This window comes from Lepidochelys kempii, chromosome 8 (assembly GCF_965140285.1).
Source record: "Lepidochelys kempii isolate rLepKem1 chromosome 8, rLepKem1.hap1, whole genome shotgun sequence".
NCBI classification, from domain to species: Eukaryota; Metazoa; Chordata; order Testudines; family Cheloniidae; genus Lepidochelys; species Lepidochelys kempii.
The window spans coordinates 97,852,132-97,879,026 of NC_136387.1; the positions used below are offsets into that span (position 1 = coordinate 97,852,132).

At 45.1% G+C, this 26,895-nt stretch overlaps 1 protein-coding gene across 7 annotated transcripts in view; it reads right to left on the minus strand.

The window, feature by feature from the left end:
* OSBPL9 (oxysterol binding protein like 9) overlaps nt 1–20,951 on the minus strand; it is a 142,037-nt gene extending 121,086 nt beyond the window's left edge. For 5 of the 7 annotated variants that reach the window (XM_073357732.2, XM_073357733.2, XM_073357738.2 and 2 more), the window contains exons 1-2: nt 20,679–20,879; nt 7,064–7,114 (exon numbers count right to left, since the gene is read on the minus strand). In XM_073357732.2, coding sequence (XP_073213833.1) covers nt 7,064–7,114; nt 20,679–20,789 — 162 coding nt within the window. In that variant the 5' untranslated portion in view covers nt 20,790–20,879. Of the gene's footprint in view, nt 1–7,063; nt 7,115–20,678 lie in introns of all 7 variants that reach the window. The other 2 variants (XM_073357739.2, XM_073357740.2) reach the window with 2 other exon arrangements.
* Nucleotides 20,952–26,895: the final 5,944 nt, after the last annotated feature.

Sequence of the window (26,895 nt, forward strand, 5' to 3'; positions counted from 1 at the left end):
AGTTCACTCGTCTCAAGTAGAGTACAGATATTACACGAGCAGCACTGTTCCCCACATAAATTTCTAAACCACTGGGCTATGCACAATGAGTTTTGTTTTTAGATAAAACTAAATATAGCTAACTGAAAGATGTTTTTTAAATGACTCCTCCTACCTCAAGAAAACCAAGTGGATGTTCTGTTAATATCAAAATGTAACCTGGGCTAATTGGTCTGATGAAAAAGGCAATCAAGCTTATTGCTGCATAGAAGAGAGATGGAGAAGACTGTAATGTGTCCACTTTGCCAATGGTGGGGTGGCGGCATTGAGACCTGTGACTGGGTGAACCCTGAAGGACAGAAAACCAATTAAGCCAAAAGGACAGGGGACGAGAGGACGACAGCCCTCACTGAGGCGTTGCCTATTTTACCCTTAAAGGGGTTTGCCGAACTACTCTGGGAGAGAGAAACTGGACTTAGAAACACTTAGAAATCCCCTACATCATGGGGATTTTTTCTACTGTGAGAAATGCCTATTACCGCCACAGAGCGGTTGGCCGTCTGGGCAAATCAGTGCCCTCTTCACCTCACTGCACTAAAGTGCCTTCAAGCCTGCAACGACTCATCAAGGTACATGAGTTCCTCTAAGTTCTGGAGCCCCCAAGTGTGGAATAAACTGGACTTACGAATCCCAGGAAATCACCCTGGGGACAGGGTTACTTGTAGGTTGTATCGTATTAGTGATGTTGCCCATTTCCCTTTATATGCTGCCTCTTCGTTTCCCCTTGTAAATAATGTGTACCCTGTTTGTGGGTTCATCCATTACAGAGGTGTCAGAAGAGGATATGTTCATGGTATCAGGTTAGTCAGAGTTCCTGACTACCTTAGCCAGACAGGTGGAGATGCCACCAGTTAGTAGCTAGGAGCCCAGGCTGTTGAAACCTACTACAGCAAAAGCAGAAAGACAATGGGTAAGGGCGCCACTTAATGATTAGCTGCTCTTCGGGGTACAGCAACCCATAAAACCCCCTTAGAAAAAAATTTTCTGTGAGGACCACCAAGATGGAGACCAGTTTAGAAAATAAATGTTACAGCATGAAGGCTGTTTAGTCTATGGCTGGATTTGAATGAGATTATAAAGAGATATTTTGCCAGTCAGATCATTTGGTTGTCTGAACACTTTCAAGCCTATACTCTGAAAGATATGGGAACAGCTTCCACAGCTGTGGTTCCGTAGATCGTTCTGGATTGGAAAAGAGGAGAACTGCAAGTTTGAAAAACCATTGGCAATATTTTAATGTGTGTTTCACAGTGCTTTTAATAACTTCTGCACAATCCCCTTTGTTTTCCTTTAATGTTGTCAGAATAGTGCCAAATAACTTCACACTTCAGTCTCAACAGTGCCCAACGCCCTCACAAGGCAGTATTAACAAGGCTATGTTGTAGTCAAATATTACAGACCTTATAGGTAGATTATGCCCCTTGTGTATTCCATGGCAAATTAATATCAAATTAGAAATTCGGGTATTTTCTGACCTTAACCACTCATAATTGGAAAACTAGTGAAGTGACGCACCATGAGAATCAAGTGAGTGAAATCTGATCAGTAAGTGGAAAGGATTTCTGAACAGACTGTTTAAAAACACTTTTGTTTGTTTTTGTTCACACCTACTTAACTACAGTGATTAATGAATAATTTAAATAAAGGACATCTTTGCTAAAGATTCAGATTTACACTCCCCCTGCTCTAGACTTCCTTATAAACCACTGTCATATGCCATAACAGCAGTTTAAGTGACACAATAGGGAAAGACTGGGAAAAGAAGACCTAAAAAAAAACCTACACTCAAAAAAATGAAAGGGCAATGAACATGGCAACTCAGTAAAGCTCCAAAGAGTAACCTAGGAAATATCAAGCTAAGTTAATGTTCTTATTATGCTTTTTTAATAGTAGCTGATACTACAAAGTTAATCAGATTGCAATCAACTGCCACTCCTTCGCTGGAAGAGAACTTCACATGTTCCACAAGGGGGCAGGCTTTGCTGAGACTGGCCTCTGCATGGAGAGCTTATGACAGCACCATGTAGGGTATGTGCAGCTACGTGCCACAGTGAAAAGCAGACTGTCCACACTGCGATGTGTGGTTACATATGGCAGCGAAAGGCTTTGGCAGGGGGAAGCAGTGGGACACTACATTGCTAAAAATAGCAGTGTAGACATCTGAGACACTGCTTAAACACAGACAGCCATGTATGGTATATACCTTAAGGTTCTGGCATATCTTTACTCGCCTAAGCAATACCTCACCATCTACCATGCTAGTTATGCCCACACTAGAGGGACTGTGATGAGGTGGATAAACCCCACACTGGAGAGACAGGGATGCAAGAACAACTCTGGGCCCAAGAAGCCCCACCACAGCAAGCCTGCTGAGTATGTTCTAGTTGGAAGAGTTTAAAAGAAAGTCTGTTCAGCACAGCATGGTAGTGGGTGGAGAGAGGCAAGCCTGCACTCACTACTGTGGAAAGACTACAACAAACAGGAGGGGACTGCTGCACGAAGCCAGTACTCCCTAGTCTGCTGAGGCCCATGGTCCAGATTGCAAGGAACAACTACAAGCCACAATGCCCAGAGTGGTAGGAAGAGGCAAAGGGTATTAGTCTGACTGCTGATAGGGATATCTTCCTTACAGTGCTCCAGAGAGCCCATCGATCAGAACTCTGGGGCAGCTCCTCCTACGCCTTTAACAGCTAGACACAGCTGTCACCGCAGACTTGAGACACAGAGCAGGGCTGCCACCACAGACTCTGACCATTGGGTGGGCCCCCACCTGGCTCACAAATGATGGAGAATGATGACATAAGGGCCCAGTCCTGCTGAAGGACATAAGGAAGGGCAACTGAGAAGCGAGGAAGGAAGAGGGGTGACATGGATGTGGTGAAGCTGCTGAAGTAGGTGGTGAAGAGCCAACAACAACAGGCAATCCAGCTGCAGCAACAGAATTAATTACTGCAATGGCTGGCCACCCAGAAATAGCAGCAATTCATCTGGAAGCTAACCACACAGCACCAAGAACAAAAACACCACCATGTCCAGCAGATGGCAGCACAACAAGCTCCAGAAGCCACTGCTAACCCAGGATCAGGGTCCCCTAGGGCAGTGCTTCTCAAACTATCTGATGTGGGGGACCGGCAATTTTTTTTTCCAATGTGCGCGCAGACCGGCAGCCGATGGCTCGCGGACCGGCACTGGTCCGCATACAACCGCTTTGAGTTGTACTGCCCTAGGGTGATCCTGATGCCAGGGATCCTAGCCAGGCTGATGAAGACAGGCCCAGAGGATGACCCGGAACCTTCTTGGTAACATTTGAACATTGTGGCCACCATGGTAGCATGGCCACCGGGCCATACTCTTGACTCCATATCTGACAAGGCCGGCCCAGGCAACCTATAGGGTGCTAGATACGAGGATGCCTAAAACTATAATAAGGTCAAGGCAGTCATTCTTCTCGGAGACATACCAACAGTACTTCCAGAGGGAAAAGCACCACCAGGGGCCTGCCATCAGGTAGTGGCCTAGCACCTCAAGGATTGTTGATCATGGATTATAGCACATGGTATTCTGAGGCCATTCCGCTTCACACAACCAATGTGGTGACCACAGCTATGGAACTCATGATAGTCTTTGTGAGGGCAGGGATCCCCACAGAAACAGACCAGGAGATGAGCTTCATATCACAACTGATGAAAAATATATGTGAGCTACTGAAAAATCAAATCTCCAGGTCATCTGTCTACTACCCCCAAAAGATAGACTAATCTAACACTTCAACAGGACCCTGAAAGGGATGATAAAGTTTGTGGCTGATGAGCCTCACCACAGGGATCACTTGTTATTGCTCCTGCTATTTGCAGTGCACAAGGTTTCACAAGCGTCTATGGGGTTCTCACCCTTTGAGTTGTTATATAGGAGACAACCCCAGGGGATTCTACATCTAGCTGGTAAACCTGGGATCTTGCTCCTCCCAGAGTCACTGCACGAATAAAGCACATTCTCCAGCTCTGAGAGAAGCTGAAGACACCAGGGACTTTTGCCCCTTACAGGCCCAAAATTGTCAAGAACAAGCCTATAATAGGGGCGTCCATCCACACAAATGCCAACCTGGAGACAGAATATTGCTGTTGCTGCCTAGCTTGGAATCAAAGTTAATGGCAAGGACCCTTTGAGGTAGTACACCAGGTAGCAGCAGTGGATTACGAGATCCGACAACCTGGGAAGAACAAAGAGACCCTGGTTTATCATACAAGTCTTCTGAAGCCCTGACAAGACAGCAAGAGCTTATTCATAAACCCATTACCCCCTGATCCAGAGCTAAGTCCCCATGCACCATTATCCCAGGGCCAGAGAATTCCCTTGAGGGGGGGAAGGGCTTCAGCTGCCCCAATGGACTCATACATTGCAGATGGTCCACTCTTTACCTTCCACATTCTAGTCACAACCAAGATGAACCCATCTGTTTTGTCAACCTCACAACAGAGCGCAGACAAAAGGTCTGTGAGAGTCATCATCCCCTGTCCAGAAAGATGCAGGAAGGAAACAAGTTAGATGATTTTGGAGTCTGGCTAGCTACTATATGCAGTTCATACCCCATTCCATCACAATAACTGCACCCCTCACTCACTCAAGTGAAGAACTCTATCTCCAAGATGATCACCTGGTCTGAGGTCTGTAACAAAGCCTTCAGGATCTTGAAAGACTGCCTGAGCAGTGAACTGGTCCTCTTCCTCCCGGACTTCATGTGATTGTTCATACTCCACATAGGCATTTCAGATGTGGGGCAACAGTCACTGCTATCCCAAGACTTTAATGAGGAAGAAAATCCAATATGCTACATTGACCAGAAACTATTCCCACAAGAGGGCCTACTCAATCATAGAAAAACAGACCTTGGCGGTCATAAAAGCATTGTGGTATTACCTACAGGAAAATCCCTTCCTCCTGATAATTGATCATGCACCCCTCCACTGTATAAATACCATGAAAGACACTAAACCCACAAATTATGAGGTGATATTTGGCCTCACAACCTTATGCCTTCCAGATAGCCCATAGGCTAGGGAACAAACTCCAGAATGCCTGATGGGCATGCTCCAGTTGGAGAAGAAGTTTAAAAGGGAGTCTCTTCAGCACAGCAGGGTGGTGGGCAGAGAGAGACAGGCCTGTATTCATGGCTAAAGAGGGACTACTGCAGACAGGTATCCCCAGGAGGGAACCGATGCACAAAGTCAAGACTCCCTAGCCTGCTGAGGCTCGTGGGCTGGATGACAAAGAACAACTGCAAGTCACAATGCATCCTGAGGTGGTACAGAGTGGCAGGAAAAGGCACAGGAGAGAGTGTTAGCTGGACTGCAGATAGTGGGTGCCTTCCTTAGAGAGGGCCCCTGAGTTAGAATTCAGGGGAGTCGGAGGAGCTGGATTCCTCTACCCCCTTAACTGTTAGGTGGGGCTGATGCCACAGACTGACCATAGGCAGGGTGGCCCAGCATAGTCCCCCTTTTCCACCCCACTCACAGGTGCGGGCAGTGTACTTACTCTACATGCTGCCGTAAGCATAGACATAGCCTGATAAATTTACAACTCACCCCCACCAGGGCTGAGAAAAGAGAGAAGATGGGCATAAAAGGCTTTTCAGAGAATAAGTGCTTTCTCACATAGGATAGCATTTCAAGACAAAGATTTGTCAAGATGACGTTTACTTTGCAGAGAGTGGTTCGAGTGCATTTTGCCTTTAAAAAGGTTAGAATTAAAAAGCCAACAGGACACAAAACACTAAACACGGAAATATGGAGTTGAAGTTGTTTCTCTCAGTCCGATGACCTCCCTGCATGAGCATCAGGATACTGGGACTCCCCAAATCCCTTTAGTGGGCTCTCAGGAATCCACCTGCAATCTTAGACACAAAGGGAATGGAACAGAAGCAAGGAGCAGAGCTCTGCTCCAACACAATGGAACAGTGTGTCAGAGTACAGCTCCCCTTCGTCCACTTCTCTAACTCCAGACCCTCAGCATGAAACCCCCTTTGCCCCATGCTCTCCACATAGCTTCACAGGTTCCTTCACATCTCTGTTCACTCTTCCCTGACACATCTGCTCACTCCCCCTCAGCTCCCCATGGTATGACTGCATTTGCACTAGGTGTACCAGGAGGGATGGGGATGAGTACAAATGGAGAGGTAAGGGAAGTGGTTTTGCTTGTTGGGACTGAAGGTTGGGGAGAGAACTTGTGAGAGGTGGAGGGGAGAAGCTCAGTGTCTGCAGAGAATTACAGATGCTCGAGGGTTCCCCTCAGCACAGCGGCCTCACAGCACAGGGAGTCCTTCAAGCACAAATGCCTCAACACAGATACACTCAGATTCTCTGATGCAGCTAACTGGGTCTCCCCATCTACTCAATTCACACTGCTCCCCATCAGCTGAAAATTCTTTCGTTTTGCCTGCTGTGCTCTTCCTTCCCCCACACTCCTTTTTTCTGCTCAGCTTTCTGTTTACCACCTCAGATCAATAGCTGTCTGATGCTGTGACACTACGTATAACAGCACTGTCGAGAGGCAGGTATTGTTGAATGGCATAAAAAAGGGCAGAAAGACAAAGTGGCAATATTACAGAGATCATGTCAGATCAGAATGACAGAGAAAATCATTTTTAGGTAGATAGTGTGAGAGTTCAGCAGGCATTTTGGGCCTAAGCTCACTCTCTCAAACGATCTAAAAAGTAAAAACCAAAAGCATGTGACTTTCTCATTGTACATGGTCAGTGGATCACAATACTGTCTAGTTCTTATACAGCTCTTCATCCATAGATCTCAGAGCATTTGATGAAGGAGGTAAGTATTGTTATGCCTGTTTTACATATAGGGAAACTGAGGCCAAGGAGGGGCCAAGTGATTTGCCCAAGGTAAACCAGCAGCCCTGTGGCAGAGTCAGGAACTGAACCTAGGTCTCTCAAGTCCCCAGTCCAGTACCCTATCCAGTAAAACCACATTACCCACGTTGTAAGGTGTTAAGAAACATAAGAGAAAATACTTACTCTGAGTCTAACACACCCTCTTCGTGATCCTCTCATCATTTTGTCCTTTGACTGAAAGAGAGGACAGATTAATTCGATTAATAATCTTACTAAGAATTCACATAAAAAATTATTCAAGACAATCTGGAAAGAAGTAAACGTTTTGGAGTAAAGTTTTATGGACTGGTGAAATAAAACTACCGCTATGACAGAGGTTGTACTCCATATAGCACAGGAAGAAAGAAACCATAACACACAACAGTCTGTTTTCGGGTGTTAAGTATGTTAGGAGGTAATGTCATGGCATAGGATAGTAGCTCTTCTAAAGGTGTCACACAATAGAGAGTCAATAAAGCACACATCAAACCACATATAAAACTTCTTGAAGAAAGAGACTAAGGGGTCCATATACTCATCCACTAAATCAAGTGGAGAGGAGCAGACGCAAGTCGAACTGAGCATGAGGATATGAGAAAAGGCAAAATAGTGACTCCATAACATGGTCCTTTCACTCCCAACAGTCTCACGAACGACCTTCCACCTAACATCATAAAAAGCCCCACCTTTTAGATGGACTGTACAAAAATAAAGGCTTGTCTACCTAGGAAACTTACAGCAGCATAGTTAAACCACAATAGTTATACCAGCATAACCCCCTGTGGGCACTTTTTCTGAAACAAGAATGGCTTTTTGACTTAGCTTAAACTGCTTCTGAAGTGACATAAGCAAAACTGGAAAAGGTTCCATCTTATCCTGGAATAAGAATGCCCACAAAGGCAATTATACTGGCATAACTATACCTCTTTAATTCACAGCTTAGCTAATGGTGGTATAAATTTTCCACATTGAGAAGCCCTAAATAAGCTCCCTAGATAGCCAAGGTACACATGCAGCACAGTCGACCTTCGCTCCAAATGTCAGTAATCTAGTCAGAGCAATCTGAACGTCAGGCTCCTGACCAGAGCCCACATGGCTTGCTTTCATGTCTACCTACTAGGCTACCCTGCCTCCCAACCAAGTTATTGAACCTTTATTGTTTAGTATCCCCATCTAGAAAAGGGACTGGTACACTCCTGTCATAGATCAAGGAGCATTTATATGGGGAATTCAGGTGGAAGCATAATTAACAGATCAGGGAGCAGAGGTCTGGTTTGAGGTAAACAAAGAAAATATTCTCTTACCTTATCTGTCTCCACACTCTCCCTCCCCCCATTCTACATTTCATTGACAGAGACTCATGTCTAGTTTTCAAATAGAGTCAATGTCAAACATTTTACTAGTCCTGGCACTGGCTCATGCAGGAAGCCATTTACAAAAATCTACCGAGGTTTCAAATACTGTGGTGTAATATGGACAGATCAGGGAGCACGAAGAAACATTAGACCCTTGAAAAAATGTCCAGAAGGTTTCTTTTTTTTAGTACTTAATTGTCAAAGAACATTCTAGTCATCAACAGGAATTAATCCTAGAACTATGAAAGCAAGGAGTTTTTTTGGAAGGTGGAGCTGTAACAGGGCTGTGGTTGCAACCTGAGCTACAGAGAGGCAGTCCCTCTCATTTAATACTCCTTAGAGCCAAGCCTGAAACCCTCATCTTTCCAGTCAAGAATTCAGGCATATATTATTACTTGAGCCAGAGTAAGAGGTTCAATAGCTGTCAGCTATTGAAATAGCCCTATTTTCTTTCTAAGCTGCAACCAGGCAATATAGTGCAACATGCTCATATATATTAGGTTCCCCCTTAAGTCAATAGCAAAGAAATCCTATCGGCATCAATGAGAGAAGAACTGGGCGCCAAACCATCCACTACAAGAATCACTAATAAATTACAACCTACTATCTCTAAATACCAAGGCATGAGTTTAAGGAGATTTAACTATACAGAAAGTATGAAGGGATAGTTAAAAGTGCTTTTGAGCTAGAGACAGACCAAGAAGTGCTAGAGTCAAAATTTCAAGTCAGGTCAATGTTTTGGGTGAGTGGGGATGAGTTTTTAGTTTGTTTTATAACCTGTACTCAATCTGTCAAACAGCTTTTCTTCAAACGTAGGAGAAGCATCCTTTGCCATCAGAATAAATATAGCAGTTTTCAAACCAAACTAGGTTTCCAAGCCAAAGTTTGGGGAGCAAAAATAGGTTTGTTTATTTAAAAGAGACTGTTTGCAACGTTAATTACACGAAGACAAATGCTTAATCTAGAATGTATATTAAATATACATTTTCTGTGCAGATTTCCTTGAAAGCACTGCCACTTTGGGGCAAAGAAGAAAGGCACAAGATAGGGGAATAGAGCAAAGGGATAGTATCAGCTGCTGAAAGAAGCTGTGTTAGCCCCTATATTTGAAAATGTACATAGAGGGACTCCCCTCTCAGGCACAGAAAGTTAGAACACAAGCAATGCTGCATTGCAGACAGACAATGCCTGAGATCATCTGACTAGGTTGCCCTGGGGGAATCCAAGAGCTTGGATCCTAAACTCTAGGCCAGGAGATGGGAAAGCACTATGGAGCTTGTATCTCCCTCTGTTGGATGCAAGCAGCAGCAGCTGCAGGCTGCAGAAATCCCATCCAGCCCATAACTAGCAATCCAAGTCCCTTGATTAGTAGGGGAATGACATAAATAAGAGGGACTTCTTAAGATCACCTCACATTGGAGGGAGAAAAAAAAAGTGTAACTGCATGAGTCACTGTTATAAAATAAATCTTGTGAATCGATGGATCCAGTTACACTGGCCTCAGGCTGAGTCTGGGACAGAGGGTTGGGGTGCAGGAGAGGGTGAGGGGTGCAAGCTCTGGGAGGGACTTTGGGTGCAGGAGGGGGCTCCAGGTTGGGGCAGAGTGTTGGGGTGCTGCCTCCAGGAGGGGGGTCAGGGCTGGGAATTGTGGTACAGAAAGGGGTATGGAATGCTGGCTCTGGGAGGGGGCTCAGGCCTTGAGCAAGGGCTTGGTGCAGGAGAGGGTTCAGGGTGCGGGCTCTGGGAGGGGGCTCAGCGCTGGGAGTGCAGGAGGGGGCATGGGATGTTGGCTCCGGGGTGGGGCTCAGGGCTGGGGTGTGGGCTCCTGCCAGGAGGCACTTACCTCGGGCAGCAGCGCAGTGGGGCTAAGGGAGGGCTCCCTGTCTGCCCCAGCTCTCCGCTGCCCCCAGAAGGGGCCAACACACCCCTGTGGCCCCTGGGGGGAGGAGGAGGGAACATGTGGCTGCCCCCCTCTGCAGGCGCTGCACCCACAACTCCCACTGGCCACAGTTCCCAGCCAATGAGAGCTGCGGGGGCGGTGTTTGCAGGCCAGGAGCAGCACACGGAGACCCCTGCCTCTCCCCCACAGGGCCACGCTGGCTGCTTCTAGGAGCAGCGTCGGACCCACAGGGAGCCTGGCTTAGCAGCAGCCCCACTACACCCCTGGACATCGCGATCAACTGGGAGAGTCTCCAGGACTGACCAGTTGATCGGGATTTACAGACTGGTGACCACTGCTATAAGGAACTTCACTCACTTCACCAGGACTCTGATTAGAGGACTCCAAAGTCGCACATCTATTTGCAGAAGAGGTCCTTAACACTTACGCAAGTAGTTAACTAACTTTGCAGGGTCACGACCTCAATACTCTCTTGCTTGTGTAGAAAAACAAGTGCTTTACGGTTTCTCAATCACATTTCCCAAAAATCAGCAGGGAGACTCAGGACCAGGCATAGAAACAGCAATTACAGTTATGTTACGAAAAATAAAACTACTTCAAGTTGGTCATGTCCCTTTAGTGTCTGCTCTAATGTTATAAGTGACACATTTGTATTAATATTTCCAATGAAAACAAGTCAACAGTTAATATTAACCAATTAATTTCTATTCTGTTCTATGCAGAATGTTATACCACATTCATCACTATAGTATCTCCTTCCAGTAGTAGTCCATCAAATGTAGTTCACTCTCTTTCATTGAAGTCCCACTCTTGCAAATCTAGTTGTTCAGAGTAACCAATAATTCATTTGGCATACTAAATTCCCTCCCCACTCCAATCAAAGATTTTATAAGAGCAATGATTCAAATAATTTATAATTGAAAAACCATACAAGAAATTTAAGTTAAGAAAAAGAACATTGGGTCTTTGGCCTCATGCCTCACAACATATTAAGAAGTGTTGATATCTGGATACTACCACACCTTGCCAAAATGTTCTTCTATTAAGAAAGCCACCTTTAAGTTGCACAATCAGTGAAATGGAGCCCCTCCTCATGGAACACAGCAGAAATATATACCCACAATCCAGATACCACAATGATTTCTTCCTAGAGAGAATTAAATAGCATTTTGAACACACTACTATTTTTGCAGATGTTGTTACATTACTTATGAGCTGGTTAATCCTGTTTGTTCCTTGTCAATTTTTGGTGCTCTTTGTATTTTATACATATTGCAGCAATGTTCTTTCACTGAGAAAAATGCAAATTTTATAGCCAGCCAAAATAATATTTTCACTACATGGAGACCAATTTTTTCCCAAGCACAATGTAGTTATTTTGAGGCAGATGTAGTGACAAGGAAGTATAATATAAATTAAGCTGCAGCTCAATCAGAATTTATAAGAACCAGCAGTGAGGTAAGACTTTTCATGCAGTGAGAGTGCAAAAGTGTCTTCCAGAAACATCCTAACTGCGTACATATACTGTAAAGCTCGCCTTCCATTAAGTTACTTTTGACCTGCACAAAATGCAACTCATATAGTACAGAATTAGGCTAATTTCTGGCATTTTTAGTAAGATGCAACTTCATAAGATCAAAACTTATGCTTTGATCCATTTCAAAATTGAAATAACCTCTATGTATAGGGTCACTGTTGATTTCACTGGGGAAAGCTGAAATACTGTGTAGAAAGCTAGACTTCTGTACAATACTCAGCTGCTAAGTACGCCCCAGGCCAGGTCTACACTTCAAACTTTTACCAGCTCAGGTATGTCACTCAGGAATATGAAAGAGTACAATCCCTTAATTCACAACTGTGCCAGCAAAAGCCCCTGGTGCAGACACAGGTACATGGGCAAAACTGTACTTTGGCCAGTTACAGATTATTTTGTTTCGTGGGGCTGTAATAAGCTATACTGGCAAAAACGCAGTGAGTTTTGCCAATATAAGCTGTGCTCACACTAGGACACTAGCATACTAGCAAGTACTTCACTACTGAGCAAAATAGAAGTGAGACACTTTTTCCAAAATAAGAACATCCACGCAGATTTGCAATAAAACAAAAAATGTTAATTAAAACAAGTTCAGGTATTTCAGTGCAAACCTGTATGTAGGCAAGCCCCTAAGTGAGTCCACAGAGCTCTGGTCAGTGTTGAAGACCCAGACCCAGGATATGTGCAAGGAGGTGGGGGTTAGAGAGAGAGAGAGAGAGAATATGGAAAGGGAGAAAGACAACAACTGACTGCTTGGGGTATGTTTCCACTGAAGAGTTAACCTGTATGATTGGCAGAGAGCCCAGCTTAGCCCAGCCCAGGGGTGAGCATCCCCACAACAAAACCATACCCACATTACTATGTCACCACTGTTTCTGCACTTGCCCGTGTGTGCGCGTACGTGTTGGAAGGGAGAGGAGGGGAAGGGGAAATATCCCACAGTTCTTTCTGTTGAGACTCTCTAGAATTCTTTTCCAATCAGTTATGGAAGAACTTGTCCATCCTTTGGGGAGAACTGTGGAACGGGACTATCAGCACTCAACTGATTTTTGCCTGTGCCCTCACAGCAAAGTGAGTGGGTTGCAGCCCAAGTTAGAGCATAGACCAGGTTATAAATAAATCTCTCCTCTCCCACCTTCCCAAAAGCTGGTAAACTAGCCCAGGTTTAAGGCACCTCCAAACCCAGGTCCAAGGGTTTTCTGTGCAGATGGTTGGACGGATTGGGTGAAAACTCAGGTAAGAACTGGAGTTAATTGTAAAGCAAAGACTTACCCTTTTAAGTCATAGACAAATAAGCTTGTCTATGCCGTCACCAGACATACTCAGTTGTTTGTGTAAGCAACAAACATAGCTAAAGCAACAACTGCTACAGCTAAAGTTGTATTATGTTCTAAGTCCTGGTCTTCAGACTCTTGACTTTTCCAAATAGCGATCTTTAGAACAAAAGCTTTCCAGTCTTAGCCTTGCCCAAAGACAACTTTTTTTGTAGAAGTCTGAAGAGAAACATTTCAGCCATTTGGGAATAAAACAGAGAGTGAATTCTGTGCGCCACAGGTAGTACCCACTGGAATTCTGCATATGGGGTCCCTAAAGTACATAGTACTTAAATACAGTACATATAGACCACCACCATCAGCTAGTTTAATTGCTTCATCCACCTGAACTGCACCTAAGGAAAGGTATGCAGCTAATTGAGAATATGTAGTATATGGCCTCTAAGTCATTAAAATATATATCATAGAAAAGAGAACTGATCACAAAGTTCATATTTTTATCAATATTGTGTTTTGCAGAATAGTTACAAAAACTAAGATCAGCAATAGTTAGGGTTCGGTTTTGTTTGTTTTTAGCAACAACTCAAAGTGAATAATTTAATTTGAAAAAAATCTAGAATTCTTAATTTTTATATTTAAACAGTAATTTTGAACCAAATTATTCACTGATTTACATCTGTGTAAATCCATACAAACTATCTGAGAATGGAATTACTTCACTGTCTCTGAAAGTAGATTTTGACGTAAGTGCACAGGAAACACAGGAAAATGCAACCCAACCACATTTGTTTCCAGGAAGTAAGGATTGCCCCATTATTTGGGCGGATACAGTCCCCCAGGAGGCAGCTACAGAGCCCAGAATGACTACCTTAGACATTCCAAACTAGGATTTAAAACTAAACTAGTATTTTCAGGGTTTGTTTGTTTAACATAATGAATGCTTCTGCAGATAAACTCACTTACAACTGAACATGTTAGTATGTTGCATAATTACCCCTGAGAACGGATTTACATATTGCTTGAAATTTGTAAGGTATGTTTTCTTTCCGCAGCAAGAAAACTCTGTAAAACTGTCCAAAATCTAAAGTAACCCTTTTGGAAAGTGTCGAAAACATCAATTTAGAAACATGACATGATAGATAAGCTGAAAAGATCAACACAGGAGGTTGAACAAACACGGAATGATATTTGTGACTGAACTTCAAGGCTTTGTTCTAGTTTAAGATTTAAAGATGTGTAAGACAACACAGTCTATAATAGACCACTTAGAATGTGTCAGCTAACATTGCAACACCTCATCTTGAAATCCAGATCTAGATAAGCTGAAGATGAGTGAAGCCACACTACAAAAAGTGTTTTCTTACCATGTTAGCAAACAACTGATAGCAAACAGAGGTAGAATCCTAGTGAAAACAAGGCAATTTGTCTTTAACTAGCTTTCTACTGCGTTTTAGTTGCCACATTAACTAACCGTGTGGTAAGAAAACATTTTCCCCCCTAGTGTGGACAATGCCTAAGAGCATGAACAGTGGATTTTATCATGTTCTGCTAATGATCAGGAACTATTAGACAGTTAATATATATGAGAACTGCTAGAGATTTAGATGTCAGGAGACACTAAACATTTCCATCACCTTTTCTTTAATAAAAATTATTTACAAAAGATACCGTTATTTTAAAGTGGAAAAATGATGTATCACTGTTAAAGGAAAACACCAGAAAAGACATCTGTAAATCTTAAAAAGGAAATGTTCTTTAGGGTAGTACATACCACACACAAGACAACCAACAAGGACAAGCAAAGATATTTGGGGGCCTAGGAAGAGAATATGAGAGTGGGTCCCTCCCTAAAGTTTATTAATAAAGATACCCAAAGACCCCAGAAATATATGTTCCTGCTCTGGATTTTGGAGGGTACACATCACTAGTTTATATGCATTTTTGAAGATTTACAATTCAAGTATAACAAAGTGTGACATACAAAATACTGGTTTCAAATACTATTTTATTCACGGACTTAAGTGCAAAAAACGTTAAAACATTCACCATCTTTAATTCTTTTTGCATTTACATTACTTGGATCAGATTTTAAAATACTACTTGCTTCTTAATCTTGCACATTGTTAATAACGTACGAGTTTGTCCATTTATTAAACTCATTCTCTAAGAGGTCGCAGGCAGTGAAAACAAAACTTTGAGTTTATTACCAGCAGAGGGAGAGTTCATTATGTCATCTGAGAATGGAATGCAGTGACCTTTAAAGGGGTTTATAAAGCAGTTTTGTTTTCCTGCTAAGCTGGGACTTCTGAGATTTACTTAAGAAACTGTCTTAAGGAGTCAAAGTTGTATTTGAGCTGACAATTACAGGTTTTTCTATATAAGGGGACTCTAGCTACATGTCTAGTTTCAGAGGCTTCATATGCAATAGGTCAATATTCTTCATCCAGTCTTCAGTTTTGCCTCCTCAGGCTCATATAACCACACAAAAGCTTGGGCACTTCACCTGTAGCTCACGAAAGCTTATGCTCAAATAAATTGGTTCGTCTCTAAGGTGCTACTAGTACTCCTTTTCTTTTTGCGAATACAGACTAACACGGCTGCTACTCTGAAACTTCACCTAGATTTGCTTCTTCAACAAACAGTACTTTCAATTATGCACAACTAGTTTCTCTAAATAAACAATTATTTGGCAATTAGCAGTTAATGCTTTCTGCTCATTTAGAGTGGAAATACAGAAGAAATTTTGTCCCAAAAGCAAAAAAATCTATTTTGCCCCCATTTTTACAGAAATGTGGCATTGTTAGATTCCTGTTGTGAAACACTCACCTCCTATTCAACAATACCTCTGCGCTCAGGTTCTGTAGGAACCATATCCCTGGGGTACAATAGGTCCACATGACAAAATACAAGGGGTGGGGATGGTCAAAATTGTAGCTAGCTAAAATCATACAAAAGAGGGTGGGCGGGGGAAGAAAAGTTTTAAAAGCAAATACTGCTTCCTTTCCTCCATCTGCTAAATTTCACCTGCATTTTGCTATTAACAGATTCCAGAAGAAAGTGTGGATTTTTTGCATGTGTTACATTAAGTAAAATCTGATAGTTTCTAGTAATTGTTTCACACTCCCACTATGCCTGAATTCATTGCCGATTCAAAATATGAATACATCTGTAACCAATTAGTGATGATAGGATTGTAAACCTACTGGAAGCTACTGAATTTTACTTAATGAACACATGAAAAGTGTATTTTCATATATAACTACATTGACATATGCTGCTGACATCCTGTCTGGCCCTTCAGTCACTATGAAAGGCTATTGTCTAATTAGGTCTGCCACAGGAAAGGAGTGTTGCTGATGGGTTCATGAAAGATATACACAAATAATATTTAAATTATACCATTTTGAACTTGCTTCAATTTTAGGGAGTGGTATTTGGAATAAGAATTAATCAGGTGCAGAACTTCTGTAATCCTCTAAAAATCAGCGTCACACACACAGATTCATTTATAAAAATTAGTTTACAATCTCACCTACTTATTATGGTTTTTACAGGTCTGAGTAACTATGCCCATCTATCAGTTTTCATTACACTGCTAAAACATTAATTTCATTTAGTACAGCGATACCCAAAACCTAAAATGTTTAGACTAAACTATTACATGAACTAATCTGAGTGTTTCAGAGTGGCAGCTGTGTTAGTCTGTAACCGCAAAAAAGAACAGGAGTACTTGTGGCACCTTAGAGACTAACAAATTTATTTGAGCATAAGCTTTTGTGGGCTACAGCCCACCTCACTGGATCCACAGAATGAAACATATAGTAAGAAGATATATATATACATACAGAGAACATGAAAAGGTGGAAGTAGGCATACCAACTTCCATCAACGTGCACAGGCTGAAATAGTGGAAAAGCAGCATCACTTGCCCTATAACCTCAGCCGTGCTGAACACAACACCATCAACAGCCTCAGGAACAACTCTGACATCATAATCAAAAAGGCTGACAAAGGAGGTGCTGTTGTCATCATGAATAAGTTGGAATATGAACAAGAGGCTGCTAGGCAGCTCTCTAACTCCACATTCTACAGTCCATTATTCTCTGATCCTACTGAGGAATACCAAAAGAAACTACACCATCTGCTCAAGAAACTCCCTGAAAAAGCACACAGATCTGTACAGACACATGCCTACAACCCCGACCAGGGCTATTCTGTTTGCTACCCAAGATCCATAAACCTGGAAATCCTGGACGTTCTATCATCTCAGGCATTGGCACCCAAACAGCAGGATTGTCTGGCTATGTGGACTCTCTCCTCAGGCCCTATGCTACCAGCACTCCCAGCTATCTTCGAGACACCACTGACTTCCTAAGGAAACTACAATCCATCGGTGATTTTCCTGAAAACACCAACCTAGCCACTATGGATGCAGAAGCCCTCTACACCAACATTCCACACAAAGATAGACTACAAACTATCAGGAACAGTATCCCCGATAATGTCACGGCAAACCTCGTGGCTGACCTTTGTGCCTTTGTCCTCACCCACAACTATTTCACATTTGGGGACAATATATACCTTCAAGTCAGTGGCACTGCTATGGGTACCCGCATGGCCCCACAGCATGCCAACATTTTTATGGCTGACTTAGAACAACGCTTCCTTAGCTCTCGTCCCCTAATGCCCCTACTGTACTTGCACTACATTGATGACATCTTCATCATCTGGACCCATGGAAAAAAAAGCACTTGAGGAATTCCACCATGATTTCAACAATTTCCATCCCACCATCAACCTCAGCCTAGACCAATCCACACAAGCGGTCCATTTCCTGGACACTATTGTGCTAATAAACGATGGTCACATAAACACCACCGGTTTTTATGGTCACTGGAAATCTACTGACCACTATACTTACCTACATGCCTCCAGCTTCCATACAGGACACACCACATGATCCATTGTCTACAGTCAAGCTCTAAGATACAACCACATTTGCTCCAATCCCTCAAACAGAGACAAACACCTATAAGATCTCTATCAAGCATTCTTAAAACTACAATACCCACCTGCTGAAATGAAAAAAACAGATTGACAAAGCCAAAAGAGTACCCAGAAGTCACCTACTTCAAGACAGGCCCAACAAAGAAAGTAACAGAACACCACTAGCAGTCACCTTCAGCCCCCAACTAAAACCTCTCCAGCGCATCATCAAGCATCTACAATCTATCCTGAAGGACGATCCCTCACCCTCACAGATCTTGGGAGACAGACCAGTCCTCGCTTACAGACAGCCACCCACCCTGAAGCAAATACTCTCCAGCAACCACACAACAAAAACACTAACCCAGGAACCTATCCTTGCAACTAAGCCCGATGCCAACTCTGTCCACATATTTATTCAAGTGACACCATCATAGGACATAATCACATTAGCCACGCCATCAGAGGCTCGTTCATCTGCACATCTACCAATGTGATATATGCCATTATGTGCCAACAATGCCCCTCTGCCATGTACATTGGCCAAACCAGACAGTCTCTATGCAAAAGAATAAATGGACACAAATCTAACATTCAAAAACTGGTAGGAGAACACTTCAACCTCTCTGGCCACCCAGTAAAAGATTTAAGGATGGCAATTTTGCAACAGAAAAGCTTCAAAAACAGACTCCAGTGAGAAACTGCTGAGCTTGAATATGCAAACTAGATACCATTAACTTGGGTTTGAACAGAGACTGGGACTGGCTGGGTCATTACACATACTGAATCTATTTCTCCAAGTTAACAATCCTCAGACCTTCTTGTCAACTGTCTAAAGGGGCCATCTTGATTATCACTACGAAAGTTTTTTTCTCCTGCTGATAATAGCTCATCTTAATTTATTAGCCTCTTACAGTTGGTATGGCTACTTCCACCTTTTCATGTGCTCTATGTGTACGTGTATATATATCTCTTCTTACTATATGTTCCATTCTATGCATCCGATGAAGTGGGCTGTAGCCCATGAAAGCTTATGCTCAAATAAATTTGTTAGTCTCTAAGGTGCCACAAATACTCCTGTTCTTTTTAATTTGAGCGTGACATACAGGAATTTACTGTACCTTGCATTTTGGATTCAGCTTTAAGGGTGATTTTAAAAGTCATCAAACTAGATTACTACAAAGTACAGAAAATGCAGTTGAAATAGCATATGTAAGTAGCCGGATTTTGTAGAATTAAATTTTAATTTTAAAACACTAACGTTACTGGGGGGAAAAAAGAGAATGCCAATAGAACTGAACATTGGCATAAAGTGATGGATCTATTAGACCAGTGGTCCCCGCCATGACGCGCGACGGGGCATTTACGTGCGCCCACCTACTGACAAGGGAGCGCTTCTGCCAGATGACCTGCCACCAGGGAACACAGCCGCCGAACAACCAGCCACTGAAATGCCACCACTTTTCGGCGCCATTTCAGCAGCAGCACTTCTCGATGATGCCGCTTCTCAGCAGCATTTTGGCGTCAGGTCGTCCAGCACCCGCCACACACTTCTGGGAACATGAATATGCTATTGCAACAGAAAGGCTGTGGACCACTGTATTAGACCAATATTTATTGATGTTTTAACCTTTACTTCTGGTGAAAATGCATGAGCCAGAAAACATGGTTTGACTTTCTGATCCCAACTTGGCTTTCGCAGGGTTGCCAGTTAGAAACGCCACCTTGTTCTTTGTACACTAAGCAAATCTGAGATATCAGTGAGGGGGACAGTATTCCACCATGACTTTTACAGAATAAGTAATCCAACAAATTTAAGTGATAGATCGCTTCGTTCACTAAAGGTAAAGTGGGGGGGGGGGGAGAACAGATAAACAACACTTATTTTAAAAAAAAAAAACTCTATTATCCCACCCTCCCCAAATTCACCGTTTTTTTAATGTACTGGTTACATAAACGTTTTTTGGTACTCCACAAGTGGCAGCTAGAAATCTAGTCAATCAGCAAGGTAAGAGCCTAAAGGGGGGCCACGCGTTCTTGGCATGGGGTTCACACAGACACTAGTGCGACTCTGAGATCCCTGGAGAAAGGGGGCTACAGAAGAGCCAAGTGCTTCACAGATGCGTAGAAACTCAGCCGCGCAGCACACGCGAGGAAGGGAAAACGCCCCATTCTCCAGAGAGACGCCGAGTCCCGGAGGGAGGGCCAGCCCCTCGCGGTGGGGCACGGCCGCTGGGGACAGGAGCCAGGAGCGCGGGCAGCACCTCTCACCGAGTGCTCTGTGCAGCCGGGGCCTGCCGGCCAGCAATGAGCACCCCCCCCCACACACCCCCCAATTCAAGTCACGGGGAGCCCGGCGCCTGCCTTCGCAGGGAAGGATCCCAACCCCTTTCGCACGCCGGGCCCAGCGACGGGTTAGCAGCGCCCCTCTACGCTGGGGAACAGGCGGGCCGAGAACAGCGCGTCAGACACTGGGGGCGCTACCCAACGCCCTTGCGAGGCAAACCCCCCTCCCGCCCCGCATCCCTGCAAGCGGCTGCCAACAAGAAAAACGCTTCTCGCCCCCCGTCTATAAATCTTTCACAGGGCCCTCCCGATTGGCTACCACCACCGTCTCCTCCCTCCCCATTGGCCGCCCAGTGACCCCCCCCAAGCCCGCTATCCCCCCCCACACACCTCTCTCCCGAGCTCGGCCCACCCGGCACCTCACCGTGTAGTAGGAGAGCAGCCCCGCGTTATAGTCCAGCACGAACCAGCGGTACTGCCAGCCCTTCATCACGTTGGTCCACTTGCTCAGCGGCCCCTCCATGATGGACGCCATCTTGGGAGCCAGCCCGGCACCACAGAGCTGGAGGCTGGGCGGGGATGGGGGAGACAGCACTGCGAGCGGGCTGGGGCCGGGCACGCCGCGGGAGGGAAGAAGGGACCGGGGACTAAACAAACGGAGGGGAGGGGCAGTCGGGAGACCAGAGAAACAGTCGGGGGCGGGGCTTGCTCACGCAGCAGGGGGCGGGGCTAAGCCGCGAACAAAACAACCGGTGGGGGGGGGTGGCGGGAGAGAGAGAGGGACCTTTGCCTGGGCACGCGGCGAGGGGCGGGGTCAGGGACGAAACGCCTCGGCGCGAGCTGGGGAAATAGAGCGGAGGGACTCGGCAGCCCACAGGAAGTGGCGAAAAAAAAGAGGGCGAGGCTCAGGTCAGGGGGGCGGAGCCATGCCCTGGCTCCTCACCCCGGGAAGCTGTGAGGTCGGCAAGGGGGCGGGGTCTAGTTTCTCCCTCTGGGCGGGCAGCGTCTCTGCTGCCCAGCGCGGGACCCGGCCTAGAGCAGTAGGCGGCGCCAGTCGCTTCCCCCCGGAGCGGGGCTCAGGGCAGGGCCTGGCTCCTCAGGCGGGGCCGGGCGCCTGACTCTCCCAGGCCGGGCTGGGGCTTGTAGAGGGCGGCAGGTTGCCCAGCAATGACTCAGGTGCTGGAGGAGCCAGCGTGGGCACTGTGTGCTGCGCGCCAGGGCTGGGTGCGGCGGGGAGTCAGAGCTGAGTGGGGGGCAGCCGGCAGGGCATGAGGGCTGAAGCATGTATGAGGTCCGGCGCGCTGGGCAGCGTAGGTCCTGGCACTGGGGTTGCTCCCCCTGTCTTGAAGTAGTAATAACCCAAGTACGTGGTTTCTGCCTTCAGCACCCCCGCCATAAAAATTGTTCCTTCCAGCACCACTGCTGGGCGGTGGGGCCAATTTCGAGCCTAGAGGGAGGTGAGTGTAGGGGCTTCAGAGTGGGAGGGGCAAGTGTGCAGCTGGGAACAATGGGCATGAGCTGTGACTGCAGGGCTTGGGCCAAGGCTGCAGGGGGTGAGAGCTGAATGCCATCCTAGCCATGGATGAGGGACAGGGCCAGAGGTGGGGAACGCGGGCAGGGTGCTACATGCATTCCTGCAGCATTCTGCTGGCACCTAGTGCCTCGAATACTGCGGGGCCCACTAGCCCCTTTCTGATTCTGTACTCGCTGGTGTAGTTTACAGATGTGGCATTGCATGCACTACCAATCTCCATCAAGTTTCATTTACATTCATTGTGCAAAACTTTCCCTTCAGGTTTCTTTTGTACCTACTTCCTCTTGTACATTTCCCAGACGGTGAGCCCGGTTGAACCCTAGTATAAGCTACTCACTACCCTGCTGCTGCTGGAACTGGTGTTTACATTACACAAGGGCTGCACTTGGTCTAAGGTCTCAGACCAGAAAACTGGTTGAGTTTAGTCATCCACCCACGCTTCTCACACCACTTTTATATCAGAGTAGCTCTAATGACTACAGGGAATTACTCCTGATTTACAGTGTTGTGAAAGGAGAATCAGGCTTCATTAATACTCCTCTCTGTAATGCAAAAACATTCATCTTTGACCTTAGCAGAGAACAATTACTTTCCTATTTGTAACTTATCCTGCCATTTCACATCTGACTGCTCTAAAATCTCCCAGTAGTTGCTACTTTTTTTCCAACTGCAATTTAAGGAGTTTGCTGTAATATTTCTGGTAGGCACCAGATGGTGCCCTTACACACAGTCTTACAAGTACTGTTGTGATGATGTACAGGTCGTTCAATCTTGCAGAATTTTTTGTCAGTTGTAACAATTTTTTTTTAGCTGTACATGTCTCCACTAAAGTCTGTTTACTGCTTTAGTATCTCTAAATGCAGAATTGTTGCATATAGATTATACCAACATAAGCAAAATAAAACATTACACAATGTCAAAACTCTAGTTTTATCATGTAAACCTTTCATTAGTTTGGATCCTGGTTGTCTCAGATCATTTGTTTCACTGTGTCATATGACAGCAATTGAGACCCTCCAAAGAGCTCAAGTGAACATCTGTCTTGTTTCATTGTGAGAGGGCTGGAGGCAACACATTCTCAGAGAGGTATCCTCCACTGTGGAATTTGCACCAGGGCTTTGGAGCGGAGCCTAGAGCTGGAGCCCGGAGCAGCTCCGGAGCAGTGGAGCTGCAGGTTTTTTTCCCTGGAGCTGGAGCGGAGCCGGAGCACAGCTCCAAAGCCCTGATTTGCACTTCCTCTTGGTTTGGTGGAGCCTGAAATTCAGGTTCCAAGGCCAGAATGGACCACTGTAATCATTTAGTCTGACCTCCTCTGTAATACAGGTAATAGAATGTCCCCAAAATAATTCCTAGACCATAGCTTTTAGAAACATAACTTTGAAATCAAGATTGGAAATAAGGTATAAATTTTTAACAGTGAGAGTAATTAACCATTGGAACAATTTACCGAGGGTTGTGGTGGACTTTCCATCATTGATATCAAATCTAAATTTATCTAGCTTCAGCTTCTAGCTTTCTCCACTAGAGCCACATAGACTGTGATCAAGTCACCCCTTCTCTTCCTCTTTGATAAAATCAATAGATTGAGCTCCTTGAGTCTATCACAAAAAGGCATGCTTTCAACCCTTTAATCATTCTCGTGGCTCTTCTCTGAACCCTCTGCAATTTATCACCATCATTCTTGAGTTGTGGACACCAGAACTGGACACAGTATTCCTGTAGCAGTCACACCAGTACTGAATACAGAGGTAAAATAACCAGTCTACTTCTACTCAAGATTCCCCTGTTTATGCATCTAAGGATTCCATTAGCCCTTTTAGCTGCAGATTTGCACTTGGAGCTTCTGTTGAGCTGATTATCTACCATGACCCCCACATCTTTTTCAGTCACTGCTTCCCAAATTAGAGTCTCCTGTCCTGTAAGTATGGCCTATGTTCTTCGTTCCTAACTGTATACATTTAACCCTATTAACATGTATAATGTTTGCTTTTGCTCAGTTCACCAAGCAATCCAGATCTCTCCATATTAGCAATCTGTCCCCTTCATTATTTACCACTATCCCAATTTTTGTCATCTGCGAACTTTATCCACAATGATTTCTCGTTTTCTTCCAGGTCATTGATGAAAGTGTTAAATAGCATAGGACCAAGGACCAATCCCTGTAGGATCCCCCTGGAAACACACCCCAATTTACAGCAATTGAAGCCAATTTAATGTGTACCTATAAATTGATGTTCTCACTTTTAGGTTACCCCCTCGTGCCTGGACATGGCATTCCAAGTGATTTTGCCTCATGCATCTCCTCTGGTAACCACTTTCTCAGTCATAGTGACCACTCAGCTGGTCTCTTCCCCAGACTCCCTCAGTGGGTCTTCTGTGGCTCAACCCTCTGGCCAGGTCAAACACTCATTCAGTCCCCTTGTAGGGTTCAGCTCGGAATAAGAGATTCTTTACCACTCCTAGGCTTGACTTCACAAACAAAGAGTTCTTTACCCCTTCTGGATCCGACATCAATTTGTTTTGCCCTTGTAGGCCCCAGCCCAGGGTTCCCACATAGAAGCCACTGTGCTACTTGTGGGTTGCTCAGCCTCTTCCCAAAGCATGACTCCCCTTGTTCCTCCCTACAGAATCCTCCTCTCTCTACTGAGTGCTTAGCTCTATTTAAGGTTTCAGAGTAACAGCCGTGTTAGTCTGTATTCGCAAAAAGAAAAGGAGTACTTGTGGCACCTTAGAGACTAACCAATTTATTTGAGCATAAGCTTTTGTGAGCTACAGCTCGCTTCATCGGATGCATACTGTGGAAACTGCAGAAGACATTATATACACAGAGACCATGAAACAATACCTCCTCCCACCCCACTCTCCTGCTGGTAATAGCTTATCTAAAGTGATCACTCTCCTTACAATAAGAAAAGGAGTACTTGTGGCACCTTAGAGACTAACCAATTTATTAGAGCATAAGCTTTCGTGAGCTACAGCTCACTTCCTCAGATGCATATCGTGGAAACTGCAGCAGGCTTTATATATACACAGAGAATATGAAACAATACCTCCTCCCACCCCACTGTCCTGCTGGTAATAGCTTATCTAAAGTGATCATCAGGTGGGCCATTTCCAGCACAAATCCAGGTTTTCTCACCCTCCACCCCCCCACACAAATTCACTCTCCTGCTGGTGATAACCCATCCAAAGTGACAACTCTTTACACAATGTGCATGACAATCAAGTTGGGCTATTTCCTGCACAAATCCAGGTTTTCTCACATCCCCCCCACCCCCATACACACACAAACTCACTCTCCTGCTGGTAATAGCTCATCCAAACTGACCACTCTTCAAGTTTAAATCCAAGTTAAACCAGAACATCTGGGGGGGGGTAGGAAAAAACAAGAGGAAACAGGCTACCTTGCATAATGACTTAGCCACTCCCAGTCTCTATTTAAGCCTAAATTAATAGTATCCAATTTGCAAATGAATTCCAATTCAGCAGTTTCTCGCTGGAGTCTGGATTTGAAGTTTTTTTGTTTTAAGATAGCGACCTTCATGTCTGTGATTGCGTGACCAGAGAGATTGAAGTGATCTCCGACTGGTTTATGAATGTTATAATTCTTGCAGATGTCAAGAATTATAACATTCATAAACCAGTCGGAGATCACTTCAATCTCTCTGGTCACGCAATCACAGACATGAAGGTCGCTATCTTAAAACAAAAAAACTTCAAATCCAGACTCCAGCGAGAAACTGCTGAATTGGAATTCATTTGCAAATTGGATACTATTAATTTAGGCTGGTAATAGCTTATCCAAAGTGACCACTCTCCTTACAATGTGTATGAAAATCAAGGTGGGCCATTTCCAGCATAAATCCAGGTTTTCTCAACGCCCCCCCCCCCCCCAAAACACACACACACAAACTCAGTCTCCTGCTGGTAATAGCTTATCCAAAGTATGTCTACACTGGCAGCATTATAGCACCCGCAGTTACAGCGTTGCTCAGAGAGCGCTGAAGGGAAACCGCTGTTGTGCGTTCACACTGTCACAGGGGTGGGCAAACTTTTTGGCCTGAGAGCCACATCCAGGTTCCAAAATTGTATGGAGGGCCAAGTAGGGAAGGCTGTGCTTCTCCAAACAGCCTGAGCTCTGCCCCCATCCACCCCCTCCCACTTCCCGCCCCCTGACTGCCCCCCTCAGAACTCCTGACCCATCCAACCCCCACTGCTCCTTGTCCCCTGACCGCCCCCTCCCGGGACCCCCCACCCCTAACTGCCCCCCCCGGGACCCCACCCCCTATCCAACCTCCATGTTCCCTGTCCCCTGGTGGCCCCCCACCCATCCAACCAAACCGCCCCCTGCTCCCTGTCTCCTGACTACCCCCTGGGACCCTCTGCCCCTTATCGACCGTTGGACTTGTGTTGACAGAAGCGTGCAGGGCCATTAATCATATCCTGCTCCGAAAGACTGTGACTCTGGGCAATGTGCTAGACGTTGTGGATGGCTTTGCACAAATGGGCTTCCCTAACTGTGGAGGGGCGATAGATGGCACACGTATTCCAATTCTAGCACGAGACCACCTAGCCATTGAGTACATTAATCAGAAGGAGTATTTCTCTATGGTTCTCCAGGCACTTGTGGATCAGCGTGCGCATTTCATGGACATTAACACAGGTGGTCTAGAAGGGTGCATGACGTATGCGTCTTTCGGAACACTGCCCTGTTCAGGAAGCTGCAAGCAGGGACTTTCTTCATGGACCAGAAGATCACCGTCAAAATGCCCATTGTGATCCTGGGAGACCGTGCCTACCCCTTAATGCTGTGGCTTATGAAGCCATACATGGGGAACCTTGACAGCAGCAAGGAGCAGTTCAACAACAGGCTGGGCAAGTGCAGAATGCCTGTTGAGTGTGCTTTTGGCTGTTTAAAAGCCCGCTGGCACTGCCTATATGGGAGGCTGGACCTGGCCAATGACAGTATTCCTATGCTTATAGCCGCATGCTGTATGCTCCATAATATTTGTGAAGGGAAGGGTGAAAGTTTCACTCAGGGCTGGACCACTGAGGCTCAGTGCCTGGAGGCTGAATTTGAACAGCCAGAGACCAGGGCTATTAGAGG